The sequence below is a fragment of the Filicampus tigris genome, chromosome 3 (genome assembly GCF_054856515.1).
Source record: "Filicampus tigris isolate MCC_2025a chromosome 3, RoL_Ftig_1.0, whole genome shotgun sequence".
NCBI lineage: Eukaryota > Metazoa > Chordata > Actinopteri > Syngnathiformes > Syngnathidae > Filicampus > Filicampus tigris.
This window is the reverse complement of record NC_141219.1, coordinates 28488760-28511937: the sequence shown is the minus strand read 5'-3', so window position 1 is coordinate 28511937 and position 23178 is coordinate 28488760. Positions and strand designations below refer to the sequence as shown.

Sequence of the window (23178 nt, the reverse complement as noted above, 5' to 3'; positions counted from 1 at the left end):
TATCGAGGTTTTTTCTGCATTCAAAATTTCGAGGCAGCCGCCTCCAACCAGAGCGATTAATATTGCTCAACACAGCGCGATTGATGTCCCTCTGCAGCAACTGTAATTTCTGTAACCTGTATTTTATCTATATCTACTGTATTTTCCACCGTAATTACGTCATGAGCTGCCTTGCATAGAGTCCATTAAGCCAACATACAGGTTTGAAACACTTTTAAGTATTGAATGTATGGGTGGTTCTCAGAAACTGGTCCAACAGGATGGTCAAATGTTGACCCACTTCGAGAGTCAATATTTTATTCACTTTACATTCATTTACCACATTTTACTTATTACAATATGGCAGACATACTGTGAATGTCGATACAGTTGTTATAAGTACACCTCTCCATAACATTGTATACTTTTTACCATTAAGAAAAACAAAAGAAGAAAAAAATATATAGATCAATGTACAACAATGAATAACTTTATTAGCATCATTTTATTTCCTCTGGCTGCCTTTCTTTTCATCCCTGTTTAATATTTTTACATTTTCACCTTGGAGCTAATACTCCATGAGCACACTGGCAGTGAGAGTGTCACTGCCACCTACTGTAGAGATGTGTAATTACACTTTATAGTAGTAAAAGCAAAACAAAAACATGTTCCGGGGGGACCTGCCTCACTATTTGTGAAAGACTGAATTAGACATTTTATTATAGTGGGTGAAATACATTTTCTTAAATATCGTTTGATTTTGTTTTTTCAGGTATAAGGGTCAGGCTCCTGACCTTCTGGGAAAGCAAGACAGTGTCTATGAAGGTACAGTGTCCTTGAACACAACACTATACAATTATAAGGGCCCAATTTAGTAAAAATTAAAATAGTGGCTGCTAAATTGCGTAACAGATTGCACCCGCTGTTGGCAGGGATATTGTGCATGATCTAAGACTGATCTGTTACTAAGATCCCAAATCATGGGTACACAATTGGGTTTGCGCTCTTTCTAACTGATTGCACGCATTGAAACTTAGGACAGAACACACAGAAAACTGTTGCGGGAGAGGCCAGCCCCAATTGTCACAGTTTGCTGTGAATGACCCCCACGGAAAAGCAAAGTTTTGTCACGGCGATATGTCATGACTCCTTGTGACTGACTCCAAGTCCAAGGATCCTCCCTTGGGTCATGCAGAATCTCCCAAAAAATGCAGAGCTGATCAAAAGACATAAAGACATGTCGTGCAAATGTTTGTTTCTGAGATTTTAAAAAATGTTTACATGAGCAAGGAGGTTCTCCTTGCCGCCTCTCATTCTGTCCGTGCTGTTGGCGCCGCTTTGTGCGCTTATTTGCACCTGTCTTTTAGTAGTGGGATTTAAAAATGCAAAATCAGCCAGTTTGTCTAAGGTTTGGTAAATAAATGGTGCATGCTAAAGGATTCTATGTGCATATATTCCTCCCAGAATGTGAAAAAATTAAATCTGAGTTTGCCCAGTTAGTAGACCAGGTTCCACATTGGTTTGCATGAGCAAACTTTTAAGTAAATCAGGCCCCAAGTGTGTTTCACATTGTTCAGTTCACATTTATTGTTTGTTTGTGACACCCCAGAGGACTGGGACATGATGGATGTTGATGAAGATGAGAAGCTAACAGGGGAAGAGGAATTTGAGCTTTTGGCAGGTCCTCTGGGTCTGAGTGAACGCAGGACTGTCCCAGAGGCTGTGCAGTTCCCTGATACTGACCCTTTGGGGGCCTCTGCAGCCATGGTGACTGCCACCAACAGTATGGAGGAGACATTGCTGCAGATTGGTGAGTGTGCTCTCTCAAAACTGCAGCTTTGCTGCTGTGTTCTTTGCCTAATTCATATTTTACTAAGTTGAGACATACACACCAAAGCATATAATTTGAGAGATCAGGGATGTTTTGTGAGCTACTTTTACTTGCTATCAACATGTTATGTGGCCTTCTTAAGGGAAGGCTCCTCAATAGCACCAATTGCGCCAACAAATTGTTGTGTATTTTTGCCCATAAGTGGAACTCAACCCAAACACTTTTTTTTCAAGAATATGTTCCCAGCAGGCCCACTAGTTGAAACTCGGCATTCTGATTAATATTGCGTTTGTGGAACATGATTTAAGCAGCAAAATCCACCCCTTTTTAGCCATCTCAGGGCGCGGCCATTTTTTCACTTCTGTCGACTGAAAATGACATCACAACTACTCAAGGCTCAGGTAACAACCAATCACGGCTCAAGCATCAGAAAACAGGTCAGCCGTCATTGGTGGTTAGATGGCTAAAAACGGGTGGATTAACTCTTATTCCACAAACACAATATTTATCCGAATGCCTTGTTTCAACTAATGGCCTTGCATAGAACATATTCTGAAAAAAAAAATTGTTTGACTTCCACTTCAACAAATGACATGATACCGTCATGCTCAGGTAACGACCTATCACGGCTGACCTGTTTTCTGAAGCTGAGCCGTGATTGGTCGTTACCTGAGCCCTGAGCAGTTGTGATGTTGTTTTCAGTCGACAGAAGTGATAAAATGGCCGCCCCCTGAGATGGCTAAAAAAAGGGGTTGAATTTTGCTGCTTAACTCATATTCTACAAATGCAATATTAATCAGAATGCCGTGTTTCAACTAGAGGACCTGCATACAACATATTCTTGAAAAAAATGTGTTTGGGTTGATTTCCCCTTCAACACAATAAATACATCTCCAAGTCTGAATGTGTACTTTGCCACGATCACGGCCATCTAACTGAACTACGAGTTTGCGTTTCATGTAGGCTGGTGTATATACATTGGGATCCTCAATTGACCCAATTCATTGACGCCTGGCGCGCTGGGTGCATTTTGGTGACAGAGAAAAATAACACACGTGAGGACTGACCAATAGTGTCTGTCCATTTGTGAAAAATTATGAGGTTTACTCCTATGAAATTTACTATTTGTATTTAGTAAGTTTCTTCTATATACAGTATATATGCAAATCATATAAATACCGTAAATATAGCTTGACAGGGCTCAAACAAAAAAAAAGTTAGGCCATCAGTCAGTGCCGTAAGCACAGTATAACATCAGGTGCATTTATTTGCAGGTTGTCAGATATCAGTGGATAAGAGTTCTTCAGGCAGGGTAACGCTTGGGGAACAGGCAGCCGCCCTGCAGAACCCCCACGACCGAGTGATGGCCCTGAGGAGGGTGACTTCTGCAGCCCAGGTTCTGCTTGCTAGGACCATGGTGATGAGAGCCCTGTCCCTGCTCTCTGTCAGGTAGTTTTCACCCACGTGTGTTGGCAGTAGCCCCCTATTGTACTGTCTATGCATTCACCAAAGCAAACGCAAACAACATAACACAATATGATACATATGTACACCATAGTTTTTAGTGTATATGCAAAGTAGTAGTAGTAATAATAACACGCATAAATATACAATGCATTTGTGTAATAGGCATATTTTGTCTTGTGCTCTACCTGTACATCCCTCTCTCCACCATCACAACTTCCTCCAACCCAGCGGCTCAAGCTGCAGTCTTGCAGCTGGCCTGGAATCACTTGGTCTAACAGATATCAGGACTCTGGTCAGGTTCATGTGCCTGGCGGCAGCAGGCCGGGCCGGGCTTTCTACCGGTCCTCCGGCAGCCTCTGGCCATGCTGAAAGGACGCGTGGAGCTGCCAAGGCCAGCAAACCGATTTCCTGTCTAGCGTATCTCAGCACAGCAGTTGGCTGCTTGGCCTCCAACAGCCCCAATGCTGCCAAACTGCTGGTGCAGCTCTGCACACAGGTACTTTATACTAGCCATATTTAAAATACTTGATAAAACTGAAAAGCAAACATGGTTTATGACACAGGTGTCAAACTCTGGTTCTCGAGGGCCCTTATCCTGCATATTTTCCATCTCTCCATGCTGATACACATCTGAGTTAAAAGATCAGGATCATTATCAGGCTCCTTCAGAGCTTGCTGATGAGCTGATTAGTTGAATCTGGTGTGTTGCAGAAGGGAGAGATGGAAAACATGCAAGAAAGTGGCCCTTGAGGACCGGAGTTTGACACCATTAACAATCTCTATAGTATCCTGTCAAGTCACGATATTCTCTTTCATTCTCCTATTCCTATTTAAAGGCAACCTCCGGTGGGCCAGTTCATAGTATTGATGGGGAATCTGAGCAATATTGTAAAGTTTGATAAATATCTGGTGTTTCCATCTTTGTGTCTAGTCTTCTATTTGCCAAAACAGCATGCCAGCAATCCCTCTGGTTAATTTGAATGCAAACCGACACCGTAGGAATGGCTGTGACCTCAAGTCATTTTTCATTAAAATTACACAGCACTGTTTTCATGGACATTAAAAATATTATTCCGATTAGAACTTGCGTGTTCATGCATCACACTTTCGATTGGAACAAATTAATTTGACGTGCAGATTAATTTGACGTGCAGATTGACCAAAAATACTGGAAATAGTCATCGAAGAACCCAAGGATGTTCTTCCTTGTCAACAAAACATCACTCCATCCATTTCTACTTTAAATGTAAAGCGTTATTTTGCGTATTTTACCCGTTTGCAGTGTTACGCCGATTTAACACTTCTTAATGGAGCCGCAAATGTACCAGGTCCGCCTTGCGCCTGTTATGTCTTTCGCTCGCTCTGCTTCTACTAGCTTCCGTGAATAACATAAACGCGCATACTAATGTCACAGACATGCGCAATAAAGCGGGTTGGTCCCAAATTTCGGAATAGTGTTTTCATGCACTCCAATCGGACTATCAATCGACATAAAACACACCCCTCTCATTCTGAATTTTTTTTTAGGTTCAATAAAAAAACCTTAGTTTGTCATATGCAGTATTGTGCATCCCTGTTGCTACATTTCGCTGTAAATTGGATTTACTGTCTTTGTTGAGACTTTATCTTTCATTCACAGAATCTGATCTCCGCAGCAACAGGCATGAATTTGACAATAGTGGATGATCCAGTCCAGAGAAAATTCCTACCCAGCTTCCTACGCGGTGTGGCGGAGGAAAACAAGCTTATTACCTCTCCCAACTTCGTAGTGACGCAGGCTCTGGTAGCTCTCCTGGCAGATAAAGTGGCAAAACTCAGGCCTGCTTATGACAAGGCTGATATGGAGAAAAGAGGTGTGTTGTGTTTGCATACAAGAAATGTTGAGAGTTGGTTCGATACTCACTTTAACCTTTACATTTGCTACTAGTTACACTACAGTTTCTCTTACAATGTATTTATTGAATTGTCTTGATGCATTAAAGTGATGTTAATCACCAAAACAAAATATTGTAATCTAGCAGTTATTGTTTGCTGTCCAAAGTTTTGTGCTTGCTCTGATGTATGGATTATCATGTTATCATGAAAAGTAAATGGCCATGTCCAATTGATTATACGACTCACATTGATTATTTATGTGAGCGTGCCACCTTTTAGTTCACCTTTCTCATGTCACCTTTGCTTTTTACATACTTTTTGTGTCATTGTCTGTCTTTTATTTTGTACATTCTCTCACTCACGGGCAATCCTTGTGATCTTGTTTTCCATGTCAAGCAGGTCTAATTGCGCATTTGTATGCCCATCCTTCCCATAATCCCTCCGCTGTAGGCCCTCTGGAGCTGGCCAATGCTCTGGCAGCCTGCTGCCTGTCCTCCAGGCTTTCTTCACAACATCGGCAGTGGGCCGCCCAGCAGCTGGTGCGCACACTAGCTGCCCATGACCGCGACAATCAGAGCAGGCCACAGACCTTTGCCGATATGGCAGGGGACCTGCGAAAGTGCTCTTTTATCAAGCTGGAAGCTCATCAGAGTAGGGTGAGTTGTCATAAGTTGTCATGCTCCTTTGCTGGTTGGTTTAGAACTACTGTATTTGACATTCAACCACGTTTCCTATGATTTAGGTCCTCACGTGCTGTTGGTGCAAAAAGAAAGGCTTGTTGGCAACTAGTGGAAATGATGGCACAGTCAGGGTGTGGAATGTTACCAAAAGCCAATATACCCTCCAGCAGACCTGTATCTTCAATAAGGAGTGAGACAACAAATCCAGAAACCTTGACTTGTTCTCTCTTTCTTTCTTTCTTTCTTTCTTTCTTTCTTTCTTTCTGTCTTTCTTTCAGGTGTAGAGACACCTGTATAAGAAAAAGAAATTGTTGACATGTTCAAGTGATCAGTCTTTATCACTCAGATTTTTGTTTGGGGAAAATTGCTGCAATACCTATCATAAGAATCTTAATTTATACTTCCCAAAAATATGCAAATAAAAAATGAATAAGCTAACCAATGAAGACATAATGGAATTTGTTTGTTGTTGTTTCCTCTTTGTCTTTAAGCGCAAAGTTTAGAAGTAACACTTTATCTTTTGTATTCTTGTTTCAGTATTCACAATAAGAAAATAATTTGTTTGTCTTGTCTTTTATTTCAATCTATTTTTCCTATTAGTGATGGTTCTTCAGCAGAGGGCCGGACATGTTTGGGATCACCTAGTGATTTTTGCCTGTCCCCGTTGGCTTGGAGTGTAACTGGAAAATATCTTGCATCTGCTATGGAGAAAATGGTCAACATTTGGCAAGTTAATGGTAAACATTCAACCAACTCTTTATTTCTGTTATTTTTCAAATGAAAATGAATTAGTAGATATATTTTCATAATAAAATGTGTAATGGAACATGTAATTGCGGCCTTGGGGATTAGGAGATCGTAATTTTATCAAATCCTGATAATTTTACAAATGCAATTAATCGTTCAGCCCCACGCCACATGTTCAGTTTAATTGCACATGTTGTTGACACCAACACAGATGGGCCTGATAGTGAGCCATGTTATGCTGCAAACCTTGTTTGAATATTTGTAGTTGACAGCCAAAGTGCTGACCTTGGTCGTAGACGTCTTGTGGAGGTGCCCTCTTCACGGCCAGTCTGCGACATCCCCAGTTATATGGAACTTGGCCTTCAGTTTGGAGACGGTTCACTCCAAACAATGCCGCAACTTGGTTTTGCAGAACACCAGCTTGAAGTTGGCCTATCCTACGAGCAATATCCCGATCAATCTCATTTGGCATGCTGATTCTTGTAGCAGACATTGGGAATCAGAAGCTCAAAGCAAGTGTCAATGGCAAGCGCAAAATAAGATGTTTGACGTTGGCAGAGAAGACTTGGCAAATGTTTCATTGGTGCAACCCACATACTTAGCTGCGCCGCTCAATTATACATGTAGCACTACTTAAAAGGGAAATAAACAGGCATTTCAACAGCCAAAAATGTATTGCCAAGAAGTATTGTTGCAACAAAGAAAAAAGTACCAAACACAACTTTCCTTTCTTATTATGCCACGTTTAATATAAATTTGAATGACTTCTGCTGGGTGGGTATTTGTGGGCATGTCTACATCAGGGAGAGGTTCTTGGTCAGGTCAGTGCTGGGCAATTCCAGTCCTCGAGGGCCCGGTGTCCTGCGTGTTTTCCATCTCTCCCTGCTGCAACACACCTGTTTCAAATGATCATATAATCAGCAAGGTCTGCAGAACCTGGATAACGAGCCTGAGCATTGAATCAGGTGTGTTGCAGCAGGGTGACATGCAAAATATGCAGGATACCGGCCCTCGAGGACCGCAATTGCCCACCCACACTAGGTTGTTAGGCTCATTGATGACTAAAGACTAAATTCCCCATGGGTGGAAATGTGAGTGAATGGTTGTGCCGTCCGATTGACTGCGGAGCCATGAGGGAGGCTCCAGCTGATCCACATCCAAACAAGGATAAGCAGTACTTAAAATGGATCTGGTGTGTGTATATATATAAGTAGTCTTTCACTGCACATGAAAATTCCATAGTTTCCTGCCATTTTTTTCTGTCCAAGCCATTGACCATTGTTGTGTTTAATACATAGCACAGTGTCTGAAGAGTAATTGGTGTTCCCAATTTTGTCAGGCATTAACGTATTCATGAAGACAAATGACATTTATGACGGTCGGTGGCAAAATAGTAGCTGTTCACAAGCCGTGCCAAACAAATGCAAGTGACTCGCTGAGGCAACCCTTTACAGGACAAGCCAAAGATCACAACAACAATTCTGTGTTTTATGATTGATTAGCCTCTTATTTCCTCTCTGAAGGCGGTAAAGGCCTTTTGGATGTGCAGCCTCACTGGGTTTCAGCAGTGGCTTGGCCTGAAGATGAAGCAGAGTCTTTGTGGTCTGGGGAACCCACAGACATGCTGCTGGTGGGTCGAATGGATGGATCGCTGGGCCTCATTGAAGTATTGGATTCCTGCAGTATGCACCGCACTGAACTGGAGCACTGCTACAGGAAAGATGGTATGGCAAATGTTTGATATTTGTTATTGCCAATGTGTCAACAGTGGTTTCCGCAGCATTGTGATTGACAACCCACAACATTGTTTTGCATGGTACATACTGTGCTTGCGATTGATGTTTTGATTTTTTTTTTTTCAGTGGCAGTGATGAACATAGCCTGGTACAGAGAAGACAAGCCTTTTGCGGTGGGCTACGCAGATGGCAAGCTACTGATTGGAACCAAAGAGCCCTTAGAACAAGGAGCCATTGTGGTCATTGATGCTCACAAGGTATACAAATTCTCAATAAGCCTCAAGTATAATTACAGTGAATTTACAATATGCAACTTATCAAAGAAGTGAATATATGTGTTTTTCAGGAATCGATCACTAATATGAAGTGGAGTCCTACAGGTCAAATCTTGATGACATGTGCCAAAGAAGAAACTGTGAAGCTTTGGGCTAATGCTGACTCGCGTTCTGAACTGGGCACTGGCTGGCATTGTTTAATGAGTCTTAAACAGCCCTCCATGGTTAATGGTGTTGCCTGGTGCAGCTTACCTGGAAGTGGCCCAAAGCCCCTCAACATGCTAGCTATGTAGGTCATCATCCAGAAATAATATAAACGGTCAACAATTTCCTGAAATGTGTGAAGGTTAAGACGTATACTATATGAAATTCTATGACTGCTCCTTTAAATAACACCTGGTGTTAAGAGTTATACTTGGCGAATGTGTAACCGTAAAACAATAACAAGTTCACAATCATGAATGTTTTAGTTTAAATTTGGGGATATTGCATTTCATATCTGAATGCCCAGTGATTATATAGAAAAGGAAACAGGTCTAATATATTATACACAATCTGTTCACACTATCAAGAGACAGATGTTGTACCCAGGAACAGATTTTCTCTCAAACATAAACAAACAGTAAATCCTGGTTTTCATAATAACCCATCAGGAACTTGCTATACAGCTTACGGTAATTGATTTTATGATACATACTTTAGGTGCATAAAACAGTTGTCGTTATTCCTAAATATTTAAGTTGTGCCCAAATTAATGTTTGCTGGACACGCAGCTTGATTTGGGCCTTCCCAAGCTTCTTGAAACCAAAGCCATTTAAAGAAAAATACATGATTAGTTGAGTTTAACAATGCACATGCAAGTAACCTAGCAGTTCTACCCTCCAAAAAAATGTAAATCAGTTAGTCAAAAAGCTTCCCGATCCAAAAGCGCCTATGCAATGCATAGTTAACTAAATAATGTATGTATATTTTTTACCCTTTTTGAACCCCGAATAATTTTCTCCTTAGTTCTCGCAACAAGCTTGCAAAATTTGTTTTGCAAATGTTTCTTTATTCACGTACCCAGTGAGTGCATATAAACTTGTGACCACAACTTTGACTGCTTTTAATTGGTTCGAGTTTCATGAGTCACCATGTTTTTCAGATGCTGTCAGAATGGTCTGGTCACAGTCTGGACTGTTCCACAGGTCATCTCAAACTTCCCAGAAGACTGTTCCTCAGACTCAGAGGGGTGGTGGGAGAAAGAAGCAAATCCTAAACGCATGGTATTTTTTATTTTTCTTATAATGGAACATCATATATTTTCAAAAATATTGTGACTAATACCAAATGTTTGACTTTCCACATGCTTTCGCTGTGGTTGTGTTGCAGTCGTCACAATGGTCGTACAACGGCGCAACGTGTGTTTTCCAGCTGAAAGGCCATATCACTCCAGTGAAAATGGTCGCCTTTAGTCCTGACGGCCTTGCTTTGGCCTCGGGGGGTGTTGGAGGCCTCATGAACATCTGGTCCCTGAGAGTAAGAAATATATTCTGGATGTGAAGTTGCAGCCCCAGATAATAAAAAAACACTACAGGTGCCAGTCACAAAGATGCATGTCAGAGACAGCAGGTCTTTTGGGTAGTGTTCTTGTTCCTGCAGATATCTTTTGTGTAGAACATGTCCTCTAAACTTATACAGTATGTCATGCATGGTGTCTGCAGTTGGCTTTGTATGAACCCGAGTCATTTTGTGTGCTTAACAGGATGGGTCAGTGGTTCAAACAGTTGTTGCCGGTTCGGGCGCCATTCAGAATATTGTGTGGATCCCAGATGTGGGTGTTGCTGTCTGCTCCAACAGATCAAAGGTAAAGCATGTCTCCTGTTTCATACTATTCTGTGGTTGTAGCGTAATGGCTATATAAAAGCCGATATATATTTGGGACGGCAGGGGCAAATCTGTAAGAACTCAGGCTTTGCAGCTGGAGGGCCATGATTTAAATCCTATTGCAGGCAGATGTAAAAAGAGCAAGTAGGACTGCAACTAACAATTATTTTAATGATAATTAAAATAATTATAATAATAATAATAACTATCGATTTTTCGATTAATTGATGAATCCGATTTTTTTCCCCATCCTTAATTAAAGAAGGATATTATTTCCAGTTGGCAGTGCAGAAAGGTTCACAAAGGTTGCTGCACGAATATACCAGAGCTCTTGAAGTCATATTAGATTAAGAAAAAAAAAAAAAGTTGATCTCAAATTACAACGGGACATGGACTGACAGAAGAAACATACAATAAATGCTCTACAATAGTTGTTGTCATCCTCCGTCACTGTACTTTCTGTCTCAGTCTCAAATGCCACATCCAAGATTTGCAGGCTTTCCCACAACCTCACCACCTCTGTGAATCTAGTGACAAAATAATCACTTTCTCACGCTTGACCTCTTTTAAGTCTTATCCATAAGACATTCAGTTGATTAAAAACATATACTAAGAAGTAAAAAAACACTTGTTTTCAAAACTTCCCTCTTAACTCATCACAAATAGAGTTCAGATAACTCCATTTGCCAAACCATTTGCCATTTACTAAAGACATTGTACACTATTAGAACATTTTGTCCTTATTTAATCGAAATAATATATTCCTGTATAAATAAATGTCAACATAATACTTGACCTTTGTTGATGTACTCGAGTGGTGAGCTACCCTGCGTTTCCCTATATGTCCACTGGGTGGCACTAGTAATTTGAAAATAAAATTCCTCTAAGACTTTGAAAATGTAACACTTGTAATACTTAAAATTATTCAGAGAGTAAGTTTGTTTGGTTAACATGAGCATAAAGATGTAATTTTGATGGAAAATTAGCACTTGTTTTGAAAATCTGTACAGTGAGTGCATCCATTATCTCTTCAGTTACGTGCCTCTGTAAACAGTCACTAGATTATAATGGCTATAATAATGTTTTTTAAAAAATTCAATACTGTCTTTGCTTTGTTTTCCTTTGTGTGTGTTTTTTAGGACGTGTTGGTTGTAAATTGCTCAAAGGAGTTCATGGCAAGCAACCATGTGCTGGCAACTTGTCGCACAGCTCTGAAGAAGCAGGGTGTACTTGGCCTCAACTTGGCCCCTTGCATGAGGGCCTTCCTGGAGAGACTACCTCTTATGTTGCAGGAGCAGTATGCATATGAGAAGGTATGGACATATTATATGCTGTCTAGTTATCTTAATATCTCAAATGTAAACATCAGTTTTTTCTTCTGTCCATTAGCCATGCTGTGGTAATCTTTGAAATTCAAATCCTACAAATATACAGTATGTGGTACCAGTCAATCGTTGAGGAACGCGTTACTATTCTGTCACATTTTTGGAACGTGGGACAATGTTTCATTACCCAGAGGGAACACGTAGGGAGGACCTGAAAGGTCTGCACAGTAGGGCTGGGCAATATGGGCAAAAAAAAAAAAATCTCGATATTTTTTCCAAAAACTCGCTAACGATAATTTGACGATATTCTACAAAAAATATTTTAAATCTGCACTTGCTTCACAGACCAATTGTGGATAAACAGCGTTTGTGAACATCTCTTTTAAATGGCTAAATACAGCTGCAAAACAATGATATTCTATGACAATATTTAACAATAAAGAAGAAAAAAATATGTATAGACTTACATTGATTTTTGGGAATATTTATGTCATTTAAATGTCTCTGCTGTTATTCCATAATGATGTGATATTTTGAGCTGCGAGTAAGTACTGGTGTATCACTGCCACCTACTAGAGCAATCAGGATGAGAAAAAGGTGTAAACTACAGCAATCAGAATGAGAATTTTTTTTTATTTGATATAAATATCTCAGCGAGAGAGAAAAAAGACGTCGTCATGACAAATATAACGTCATAACAAAACTGTAATTTACCGAAAAGTGCATTTTCCCACTCATTCATCGCTGTGATATATAGACTTGTGACTTTATTCATGTTTGGGTGTATGCTGCCGTCATACTAATAAACCGTCGTAGTTTGTGCAACATGTCTCTGGAGTACAGGCTAGTTATGAATGATGCAAGCGAGTAAACTGAATGTTAACCGATCATCCAGGATGTCACGTTTGACTTGCTCACTAAAGTACTGAGTGTGGGGGTGCGGCGTGCGTGCGTTTATATTTGTTGGTTCAACTCAACGACTGTTTTCTAAGTGTGTGCGTGTTTAAGCTTTTGTTTAGCGTGCTTGCGCGGTCGCTGCGTTTTCCTCGTAATCCATTTGGCTCGTGGTGCAACAGAATTGCTCTTCACGGTGACCGTTTTGGCACATCTAACAATGTTATTTCCACCAACGTCAGTCTTGTCAACCCCAAACCATTTACAGACTACGGACGACATGCACTCGCGCCTCGCTATGAATCGGATCCCCGCTCGACACTCTGTTTGAAACAGCTCGGCTGCAGTGCGGACAGAGTCACGTGACCGGGTCCTGCCCGCTGATTCGGCGAATGATTATCACTTCCTCTTCTGCCGTCAATGCACACTGATTTTCAACATTTCCTCATACGTTGCGGCCGTCGACTGACTTGAGTAGTTACGCTATTAAGGCAGTATTAATACTCGATAATGTAAAATTACACATCGTGAAAGCAAGATTGACGATGACATCGATGACGATCTACATCGCCCACCTCTACTGCACAGCAACAAATCATTTGCATTCAACTCATTTATTTGTGGTGCAACAAAGTAGATCAACAATAACTTTCTTGGCACCACCCACAGTGCATATACACTGAAAAACACTTGTATAATCATTTTTAATGTGCCTGTCAACGATTTAAGAAGACTACACACACCGAAAATCATAAGCAGATTGTGTCTGCAATTGCCTGCGCTTTGTCGTGGAAAAGGTAAAGGGCTAAGTATCTTTTGTATTCCAACAAGAAATGATACCAACCATGCTGACGTTATATACGACGTTATTCTCTTTCTTTTCTTGCTTTCAATTTCTATGGCGGTCTGATCAAGCAGCGTATCACTAAACCTTGGTTATACAGTACAGTGCGTATGGAGATTGATCACTTTCTATCCGCTCAGCAACATTCTTGGCTGGTCGGAGGATATACTTGAACACATGATTCTAAACATAGTTTCCAGTTTCATTCATTGCCTTGTTTTCTGAACTTGTAGCCTCATGTCGTATGTGGGGAGCAGCTTATCCACAGCCCCTACATGCAGTGCCTCGCCTCTCTGGCGGTGGGACTCCACCTGGACCAGCTTCTGTGCTGCCCGCCGGTGCCGCCTTCTCTCCGACACTGCCCACCCGAGTCTGGCTCTGCCATCTGGAGTGCCAGTGAGTGGGCCTGGCTGGACTGCTTCTCAACAACAGTAAAGGCAGCAGAGGCCCTGGCTCGAGGTGCGAGCTTCCCCGAGTCCTTTATCGTTCCTGACCTGGAACCCGTTCCCAAAGATGAAATGACTTTGCTCATGGTGAGGAGGGTGTTCGTGTTTGTTCTATACATTTTAAAATGTAATTTATGCTAAGCTAAAATGAACATGTCAAGTCATCTTGTTTCTGCTGTGTGTTTGTACAGGACAACACTAAATGGATCTCTGGTATGGATGAACAAATCATGTCCTGGGCTACCTCTCGACCTGAGGTAATTAAATTGCTGCCCGAAAATAACACAAAACAGCTTGTAATTATTCTTTCTATGGTGATAGCACTTCATGTGTCCATTTTCGCTAAATGTGCTCGTTGGGTGTTTCCAGGACTGGCACCTTGGAGGGAAATGCGATGTGTATTTGTGGGGTGCTGGACGACATGGCCAGTTGGCTGAGGCAGGCAGAAATATCTTGATCCCAACCATTGCGCCGTCCTTCTCACAGGCGCAACAGGTATGCTTATGCATATGTCGTTGTCAAACACAACTCCAGTGTAATTATGTGACAGTTCACAACATCAGCTTTGTTCAGGCCAAGGATCAGGTTTTTACTTCAGGTTAGAAGGAAGTTTCTCAACAAGCTTCATTCGAAACCAACATTTTGCGTTCATAGGCCACATTTGATTGGACAGATGGTCCAGGCTATTTGTCTATGTAGTACCGGTAGTCAAAAGATGCATCCATGCATCCCTGCAGACATTGGACGAGTACACACTGAACTGGTCGCCAGCCATTTGTAGGCCACATATAGATGGATAAAGCATTCTAATGCGTATTCACACGTATGGACAATTTAGTCTTCAATTGACCTAACATGCATGTTTTTGGAATGTGGGAGGAAGCCCACGCAGGAACATAGAGAACATGCTAGCAATGCCATGAGTCAAACCCCTCAACTCAGAATTGCTAACCAGTCGGCCACTGTGCCTGCATATAAAATGGAAAACAAAATCATTCATTCCCATTTTACAACCATATCTGTAACTTATATAATTATAATGCATTAAACAGTTATCAAATAAAATACAGAAAATTCAAACATAAAACTTTTTGTTTTTCTATTATAGTGTGTATTTTATCTAAATCAAATCAATTGACAAGTTATTTAATTAGCTAAATGAGTAACACATGAAAACATTTTAAGTAGACAATTAAGGATACTTTGACAAATGCGAAGGCGCTCGCTGGTGACAGCGTGAGCGAGGTAATGAAAACATCAAAATTATGAAATTTGTATGAAATCTTTTAAATGACAATGTGGCATCCCACTTAATGTGTAACAGAGAAAGACACGTTTCCCTGAATTGGTCTGCCAAAATCACTGTATTAGAAAAGAAACAGACATAAGAAACAGATTTTCTCCACGTCATTGTGTAAGAAACTTTTTCAATTAGGAGCTATAGTCCTCTACCGCTTTTTCCCCTGCTCTGGTAAAGTTAATGAGCAATAAATATCTATGTTTTCGAAGTGTTTTATTTCTTGATAACAATGTGCGTGTTTTCACTTGTTTCTATATTGCATTCTAATTATTTTTAACCATACACAGGTAAAATAAAATAAATAACTTAATTTGGAGGCTAAAATTGATTAATTGCATTTTCATTCATTTCAATTTCAAGTTACAAATTGGCTCACAGATCCTATTAAGTTCGTAACTAATAACTGTATATTAACTATTTTACCAAAAGTAAAATGTCTCTTTTTTTTTTTCCGTAATGTTTTATACATGCTGATATTTGAAATCTCCAACGTTTAGTGAATTCTTTTCCAGTTAATCTGTCAGCATCTCTCCCCCACCAGGTGGTGTGTGGTCAGAACTGCACCTTTGTTATGCAGCCGAACGGGACGGTGTTGGCTTGTGGAGAGGGCAGCTATGGCCGTCTGGGACAAGGCAACTCTGATGACCTGCATGTCCTCACTGTCATCTCAGCTCTTCAAGGTCCGGTTTATATGTACACGTTTTCTGTTGGCCCTTTGAGGCATCATGAGATGAATTATGAATGACAAAGTCTCAAATGACTGCAATTGGTTACGATGGGTTGAGATGCGGGTTTAGTTAGGACTTACGAAAAGTGTTGTTTTCCTGTAATTCCTTATTAGTTACTGTTACCCTTGACTGTCAATTTCTTGGTGGTCATTAGGTTTTGTGGTGACTCAGTTGGTGACATCATGTGGTAGTGACGGCCACTCCATGGCGCTGACAGAAAGTGGGGAGGTGTTCAGCTGGGGCGATGGTGACTATGGCAAGTTGGGCCACGGAAACAGCGACCGCCAGCGCCGGCCAAGACAGATTGAAGCTTTTCAAGGAGAAGAGGTGGTGCAGGTCAGTCGTGTTCCTAAAGTAATGAATGGGCCTTAAAATGAAATCATAATTTTTAAGTTGCGATCCTACATACGACGTAAACATCCTTTCAACTTGATCGAAAAATGAGACAATTGGTTGCTGCTTTGGTCCAGTGGCTGCATGGCGATTTAGTGTAACAGCTAAACTGCTAATGTTTATGTGGGCAGGCTCTGCAAACTCTGCTCTCATCATTTTCACGCCTTCCACTTCATGACTTGGGTGCAAGTCAACAAGTTTTGTTGTGTTGCCTTCTTTTTGACACCATACATTGCACAAATGTTTAATTTACTCCGCTTCGCTCTGGAGATCCCGCCACACAAGCGATGGGAAGGAACTTCTCGTCAAAATAACTTAATCTTCGCAAGTTTACGCCAAATTATGTCTGCCCATCAGCTGCGCGTTTAGCTGTACGTTTGGTCACTGGTACTTAGGGATGTGCACGACTAGTCGTTTAACCGTTTAACCGTTTAACCATCCACGATTTATTAAACGTTTTGTATTTTACTAGTCGGTTAAACGCTGCATTAAGTATCACGCATCTTGTTCCACACGCCTCTGCCTCGGCCTCTGTAAACATGCTGAGCACCAAGAGAAAGAATTGCTCCCTCCCCCCCTAAAAAATCCTATTTTTTTGTTTAAGCGTTCATATTACATTAAAAATGCAACCTCTGTCTTGTCTGCTGTATGAAATTGAACACATGCGTCGTCATAGTGGCCCGCCTGCGCAGAAGAAGAGACGACGTCACACCCGTCGTTGTGTTTGCGGAAGTAAATGTGGTCCAGCGTGTCGGGGCATTCAAGAGATTAGGTAGCAGGTAGAAATAAATACAGTATTTGGGGGAAATTATGAGGCGAGGCTTTATTATCTCATTTCATGGAGACATCACTAACGATGACGTCACGTCATAACCGCGCGTAAAAAATCAATCTATCTGAGTCGTGGCTCGAATTACTACGATCGCCATAAATGTCCACTTTATGCTTCACGTTTCAAGTGGGATTACATTTAAGTAAATTATAAAGTCAATAGTGTTACTCAAAACAACTGCAGATTCGATCCCCCTGCTGCCAGCACTTTCCCTCCGCATGCACGGAGCGCATCTTGGGCTCGTCAATGTCGTATACAGTACATGCGACCTGGCCGTTCAGACCGCGAACGCATTGGAAAAGATCGGATACGCATCCGATCTAGGACCACATATGAAAGCGATCCAGGTTGCATTTGAAAAAATCGGAATTGAGCCGTTCAGACTGTCATAAAAAAATCTGATACAGGTCGCATATGGGCAAAAAAATCCGATCTGGGTCGCATTTGCCTGCGGTGTGAACCTAGCCTAAGTGGTGCTAGCGAATGAGACCCTGCTGGACTGGGAGTCGGTACCATTACTCATTACATTATTCACAATAAATGCCATGCATTGCATTGGAAAATGTATCAGAAATGTATTTCTCTTTCAGTTGTTCACCTTTATTCAGTCAGTTGTTGTTACATCAATAGAATTTAAGTGAACAAACTGTCCTGAATGTTTGGGCTAAAAAATAGCCCCTAAATATTCACAACATTTGCATTTTAAACTTTGAATTCAATATGTATTAAAATTCAAGTTTTCTTCCTTATAGACTCGTCGACTAGTCGCAAATCAAATTTGAGACTAGTCGGCGGGCAAATTAGTCGAAATTCCCATCCCTACTGGTACTACTACTTTCTGTTTGCTTCTTCTTTCATTTATTGGCACAGTCTGTTTACTTCAACTTGCAAACCAAAGTTAGAAGGAAACGCCGGACTCTGATTGACTGCAGTCACGCACATTTCCGCAGCATCTGATTAATCAAATATGCTCTCAGCCGGTCACATAATATCACGATTCTCAATCGTATAATCACCCAGTCCTACTTCGATTGCCCTTAGGAAGGTAATCGATGTTGTGGGGGGCCTGACGCATATGCCCCGTAAAAATAATAAAGGAAAATGGTATGAGACCTGGAAGGGCGTGAATGTATGGAACTTCCTCACCCCAATTTGAACCCAAGTGGTGATTTCTTATTGGACTTCTCTGCTTGACTTCGACTCGGGACATTGTGGGTTTATTGGTGATCCTCATTAATGCCAGTGGCACACCTAACAATGAACTTGGAGGTGCACACATTCACATTTGGTTTAATTGGGGGGTTTTTTTTCTGACAACTGTCTCCTAGTGTCGTGCATCATTTCAGTAAAAGACCCCACAGGTCTGACATAATCGTCTCAGCCGTATGTCGTTGATTATCTGCTTTTTTCTTCTCCGTAGATGTCATGCGGGTTCAAACATTCAGCTGTGGTAACAGCTGATGGAAAGCTTTTCACTTTTGGCAATGGTGATTACGGTAGACTTGGTTTGGGAAACACTTCCAACAAGAAGCTGCCGGAGAAGGTCACGGCTCTGGAAGGATATCAAGTTGGTCAGGTCAGATTTACTGAAGGGAAAATTGATTTGGGTTTGGCTGCGCTCCGTGTCAACACTGCTTCTTGCACTCTTCAGGTTGCATGTGGTTTGAACCACACGTTGGTGGTTTCTGCCGATGGGATGATGGTGTGGGCTTTTGGTGATGGGGACTATGGAAAACTAGGACTTGGGAATTCGACAGCCAAGTCTTCTCCTCAGGTTAGGCCCGCTTCATTATCTGAGAAGCACACATGAGAGGAAAGAGCGTACTAGTTTAGTGTTATAACAGCTCATGAACTCGTTATTAATCATTTGAATTTTCAATCCGTAGAAGGTGGAAATGCTGTGTGGAATTGGCATCAAAAAAGTGGCTTGTGGGACACAGTTCTCTGTGGCTTTGTCAAAAGATGGAAAAGTTTTTACATTTGGTAAAGGTATGTTGAAAATGTTCATTTTAGACTGATTTTTGAATAGTTGCAGAGTAAAGGAAAGAATATTTGTGATATATTAGAATGTAGCTAAGTGTACAGCGGTAAATACTTTTGAAGGGTGTCAATTTTGTGTTGTTGTTTTTTTTCTGCAATGTTTTTATCTTCTGCTCTAGACCGCCTTATTGGTTTGCCAGAAGCCCGGGCGAGGAACCACAACCGTCCCCAACAGGTGCCGGCTCTGTCAGGGGTCCACATCCAGGATGTTGCTGCAGGTGCTGAGCACACCTTGGTTCTGTCCTCCACGGGCGACGTTTACACGTGGGGCAGCAACTTAGAGGGCCAGGTAACTCTCATGGCAACGCTCACAATGACTGCCACAATCTTTTGGAAAGCAGGAAATACATTTGCACTGTTAAATGTTAATTCAATGTCTAATCCTACTAATGGAATGGACCTTTTTTTTTTTTCACATTTTACAACTTTAGCTGGGTCTGGGCCACACCAACCACGTTCGAGAACCAACCCTGGTGACAGTGCTGCAGGGCAAGGGCATCAACCAGATCACTGCAGGACGCTGCCATAGTGCGGCGTGGACCGCTCCCTCTGTACCCCCTCGAGCACCAGGTCAACATGCACACGCAAACTCACTCTCACGCTGCATTCGTTTCAGATCCAATGACCGCAAATCTAAATGCAAGTCTTGTTTTTGTTTCCATTTTTCAAGAGCTACATCAAAGCTGTAAGAATGTATGTGCACAAAAGCCCATTTGATCTCAAATACTTTACAAATACACAAGTATCTAAATCTGTTTGTGAGCACTTCTCCTTTGTTGAGATAATCAGTCTGCCTCACAGGTGTAACTAAAGATGGTGATTAGTGCACAGATGTGCCTTAGTCGCTTGGCAATGGCTACAAAGGTCCATTTTGCAAAAATAATTGGCGATTGCCACCCTAGTGAACTGTGCTAATAAATCAGCTGATTATGCGGCCCCATATTGTAAGACAAAAATGAGCACCAGGCAACAACGTCTGCTGCTCCTTTGAGAGCCAGACCAAAATTGTGCAACCCTGCAAAAAAAAAAATATATATACATTTACGCTCGTGCAAAAAAAAATCGATGGTATATTTTTCATGTGAAAAGGACTATGTAAAGAATAACACAAAACTGTTATTTAAAATACTGTAACTCAGTTAAACTGCTTATACTTATTGTTTATATCTGAGCAGCATAACCTGAAGGTTATTAAATAGTAATGGGACTAACTACAGCAGTGATTCTCAAATGGTGCTTTTCCATTAGCTCACACTGAGACTGCCTCGCTCGGCCCCCGAGTGGTCGCTTTGCCATTAGGCCCCATTTTTCGGGGCCAAGCGGTTACAATGGAACCATCTCGGAGGTGGTTCTAAAACGCTGGTCATCTGCGGCCGAGTGGGGTCGTGTCGTCACTGTTACCTGATTGGCCGACAGCGATGCGGCAATGAACTCCGCTGCACATGCACATTTCCTGGTTTTACATGACCAAGACAGAGCCGCCCGCCAGCTGTTGCCAAAGTCATTCAAATACAGTGTGGACCATATTTACAAATTCAGATTTACTTATGGATTAAATTTTAACGATTGGCGTAAAAAAAAAATTGCCATCAAACGCACCGCTCGCCGGGTCCCATTCATTTGAATGAGAGGTGTCCAGTCGCAGTGTCAGGTACTCTAAGAAATCCGTTATAGTGGCTCCCCTTTTTTAAATCCAGTGAAGTATATTTGTTAAAGTACAGTTCAGTTGTATTCAAGTTTTAAGTACAGCGCAGTTGCATTTGACCATTTAGAAATGTTTGTTTTCACACAATTATTAGGTGACGTTTGCGTATTCAACTTTAGTGTGGATTTTAGTTCATTTGTTGCTTTTTTCATTTTCATATATTTAAGCACAGTGTCAGTGTTCAAACTTACAGTAGCTTGCATCCGTCCGTCCATTCTTTGTAAATAATGTTGAATATACTTTTTAAGGGGAAATTATGCCTTGTTTATGACAAACACTTGGGCCTACTATGCGACTGTATTATAATATTGGTCAGTATGCTGGTACTTGGAGAGACAAATATTATTTTACATTGTAATTGTTTTAAAAGTTTTAAGAACCACTAGCCCGAAGAATAAAGTCACTGACCATTTTTTATAATCCAGTCAGTCGGACCTGTGTACAATTTGTCTTTGTCTTCCAACTGACGCTTGCTGCGTCCTCAGGCTCTTCAGTCCCCCTGCAGCTCGGTCTGCCCGTGGCTGTGCCCCCGCAGTACAGCGTGCTCAAGGAGGTCAGCATGGAGGCAGTGAGAGCTCGCCTGCGCCTCCTTTACCACTTCTCCGACCTCATGTACTCATCTTGGAGACTTCTCAACCTCAGTCCCAACAACCAGGTATTCAAAAGAACCTGCACACACGCACAGATATTCATGAGACTTTCATGCAAATGCCAAATGATTTTATGTTTTTTTCCTTACCTTTTTGACCTTTGTCATTTATCATTGACTTAATTCAATTTGCTTCAAATGAATTGTCCAGCTGCCATTGTCTGAAGGGTGAACCAAAATCTTCAGTATTAGAAGAACATAACCATGTTTTGATGCTTTGCAGAGCTGCACCTCCCGCTACAATGCAGGCACCTGGGGGATTGTTCAGGGCCAATTAAGACCCTTGCTAGCCCCCAGAGTATACACGTTACCCATGGTGCGCTCTATTGGCAAAACCATGGTGCAAGGCAAGAACTACGGTCCCCAGATCACTGTCAAACGAATCTCCACAAGGTCGGTCCTTTTCACTCGTAGTGGAGGAATCCGGCTCCTTGCTTTGTTTGCTCACCATTTCATTTTGTCTCCGTCTCTGACTGTTTTTGCAGGGGACGCAAATGCAAACCCATCTTCGTGCAAATTGCCCGTCAGGTTGTGAAACTGAATGCTTCAGACCTCCGTCTTCCCTCAAGAGCTTGGAAGGTGAAGCTGGTGGGCGAGGGAGCCGATGACGCGGGGGGCGTCTTTGACGATACCATCACAGAAATGTGTCAGGTATGACGCAACCATCCTTCCATTGTTGCGCGTGTGATTGGTAGCTCTGTTACTCTCGTCGTTCTGCAAATGTGTTCATAGGAATTGGAGACGGGTGTGGTAGACCTGCTCATCCCCTCCCCCAATGCCACCGCAGAGGTTGGCTACAACAGAGACAGGTGAGGCAAAATTCGGAATCAAATCTGTTCTTGTTCTCTGTTGTTGTTATAAACAACAGAGCCTGAACGATATGGGATATTGGGGGCCGATGCGTTCCCGATATCGGGGGCCAAACAAAAACACGATATCGGCTGATAGATGAAAAAGAACACTCATATACAGTACACAGGATGTGTATTGTACATGAACACAAATTCTTATCATATATATATGAGTAAAGGCAAAGAAGCAGAACACTATTCATTCACAAACTAATTTTAGCAATATTAAAGAAGAAGTCAACCCCAAACATTTTCTTCACAATAATATGTGACTAAATGACTGCCCCCCCAAGATGGATAAAAATGGTGTGTGAGTGGTAGTTTGTGGAAGTTGGTAGTCGGAAATGCTAACGGAAGCCCCTTTAAAATCATAGGAGGACCGGCCTATAGGCGATTACTATCCGGCCGGACAAAAAGGCGGATAGACGGACAGCGGACGGGTGTAGGCGAGAAACGAAACCGCAAATTTTTCGTAAAATTCCCAACTCGTTGTAAAGACAATTTGGGGCTTGACTTCCCTTTAAGCCATGAAGGCCTAAAGTGCCTGGTGAATCATCTCTCTAAAACCGAAGGGCGACTTTATAATCACCCTCCAAAACCTGAAGTTTTCTCAGAAATTCAACACCTACAAAATAATTGATATCTCAGCCCCTGTCGCAGATATAACATAGCTTTGACGTGGCTTTCACACAGGCCCGGATTTATTATTATTTAC

At 41.7% G+C, this 23178-nt stretch overlaps 1 protein-coding gene across 11 annotated transcripts in view; it reads left to right on the top strand.

Annotated features, from left to right (window-relative positions):
* The window catches only part of herc1 (HECT and RLD domain containing E3 ubiquitin protein ligase family member 1), a 99245-nt gene that overhangs the window by 70828 nt on the left and 5239 nt on the right, over positions 1-23178 (top strand). For 5 of the 11 annotated variants that reach the window (XM_086024810.1, XM_086024807.1, XM_086024806.1 and 2 more), the window contains 29 exons: positions 752-804; positions 1589-1789; positions 3085-3259; positions 3506-3773; positions 4917-5130; positions 5549-5808; positions 5895-6022; positions 6433-6569; positions 8103-8303; positions 8442-8572; positions 8662-8879; positions 9735-9855; positions 9962-10108; positions 10335-10436; positions 11596-11769; positions 13753-14052; positions 14157-14222; positions 14335-14460; positions 15807-15945; positions 16148-16329; positions 18639-18794; positions 18870-18992; positions 19105-19207; positions 19378-19547; positions 19690-19828; positions 21449-21618; positions 21836-22005; positions 22098-22263; positions 22345-22421. In XM_086024810.1, the coding sequence (XP_085880936.1) occupies positions 752-804; positions 1589-1789; positions 3085-3259; positions 3506-3773; positions 4917-5130; positions 5549-5808; positions 5895-6022; positions 6433-6569; positions 8103-8303; positions 8442-8572; positions 8662-8879; positions 9735-9855; positions 9962-10108; positions 10335-10436; positions 11596-11769; positions 13753-14052; positions 14157-14222; positions 14335-14460; positions 15807-15945; positions 16148-16329; positions 18639-18794; positions 18870-18992; positions 19105-19207; positions 19378-19547; positions 19690-19828; positions 21449-21618; positions 21836-22005; positions 22098-22263; positions 22345-22421 (4617 nt within the window). The remainder of the gene's footprint in view (positions 1-751; positions 805-1588; positions 1790-3084; positions 3260-3505; positions 3774-4916; positions 5131-5548; positions 5809-5894; positions 6023-6432; positions 6570-8102; positions 8304-8441; positions 8573-8661; positions 8880-9734; positions 9856-9961; positions 10109-10334; positions 10437-11595; positions 11770-13752; positions 14053-14156; positions 14223-14334; positions 14461-15806; positions 15946-16147; positions 16330-18638; positions 18795-18869; positions 18993-19104; positions 19208-19377; positions 19548-19689; positions 19829-21448; positions 21619-21835; positions 22006-22097; positions 22264-22344; positions 22422-23178) is intronic. The other 6 variants (XM_086024811.1, XM_086024813.1, XM_086024808.1 and 3 more) reach the window with 2 other exon arrangements.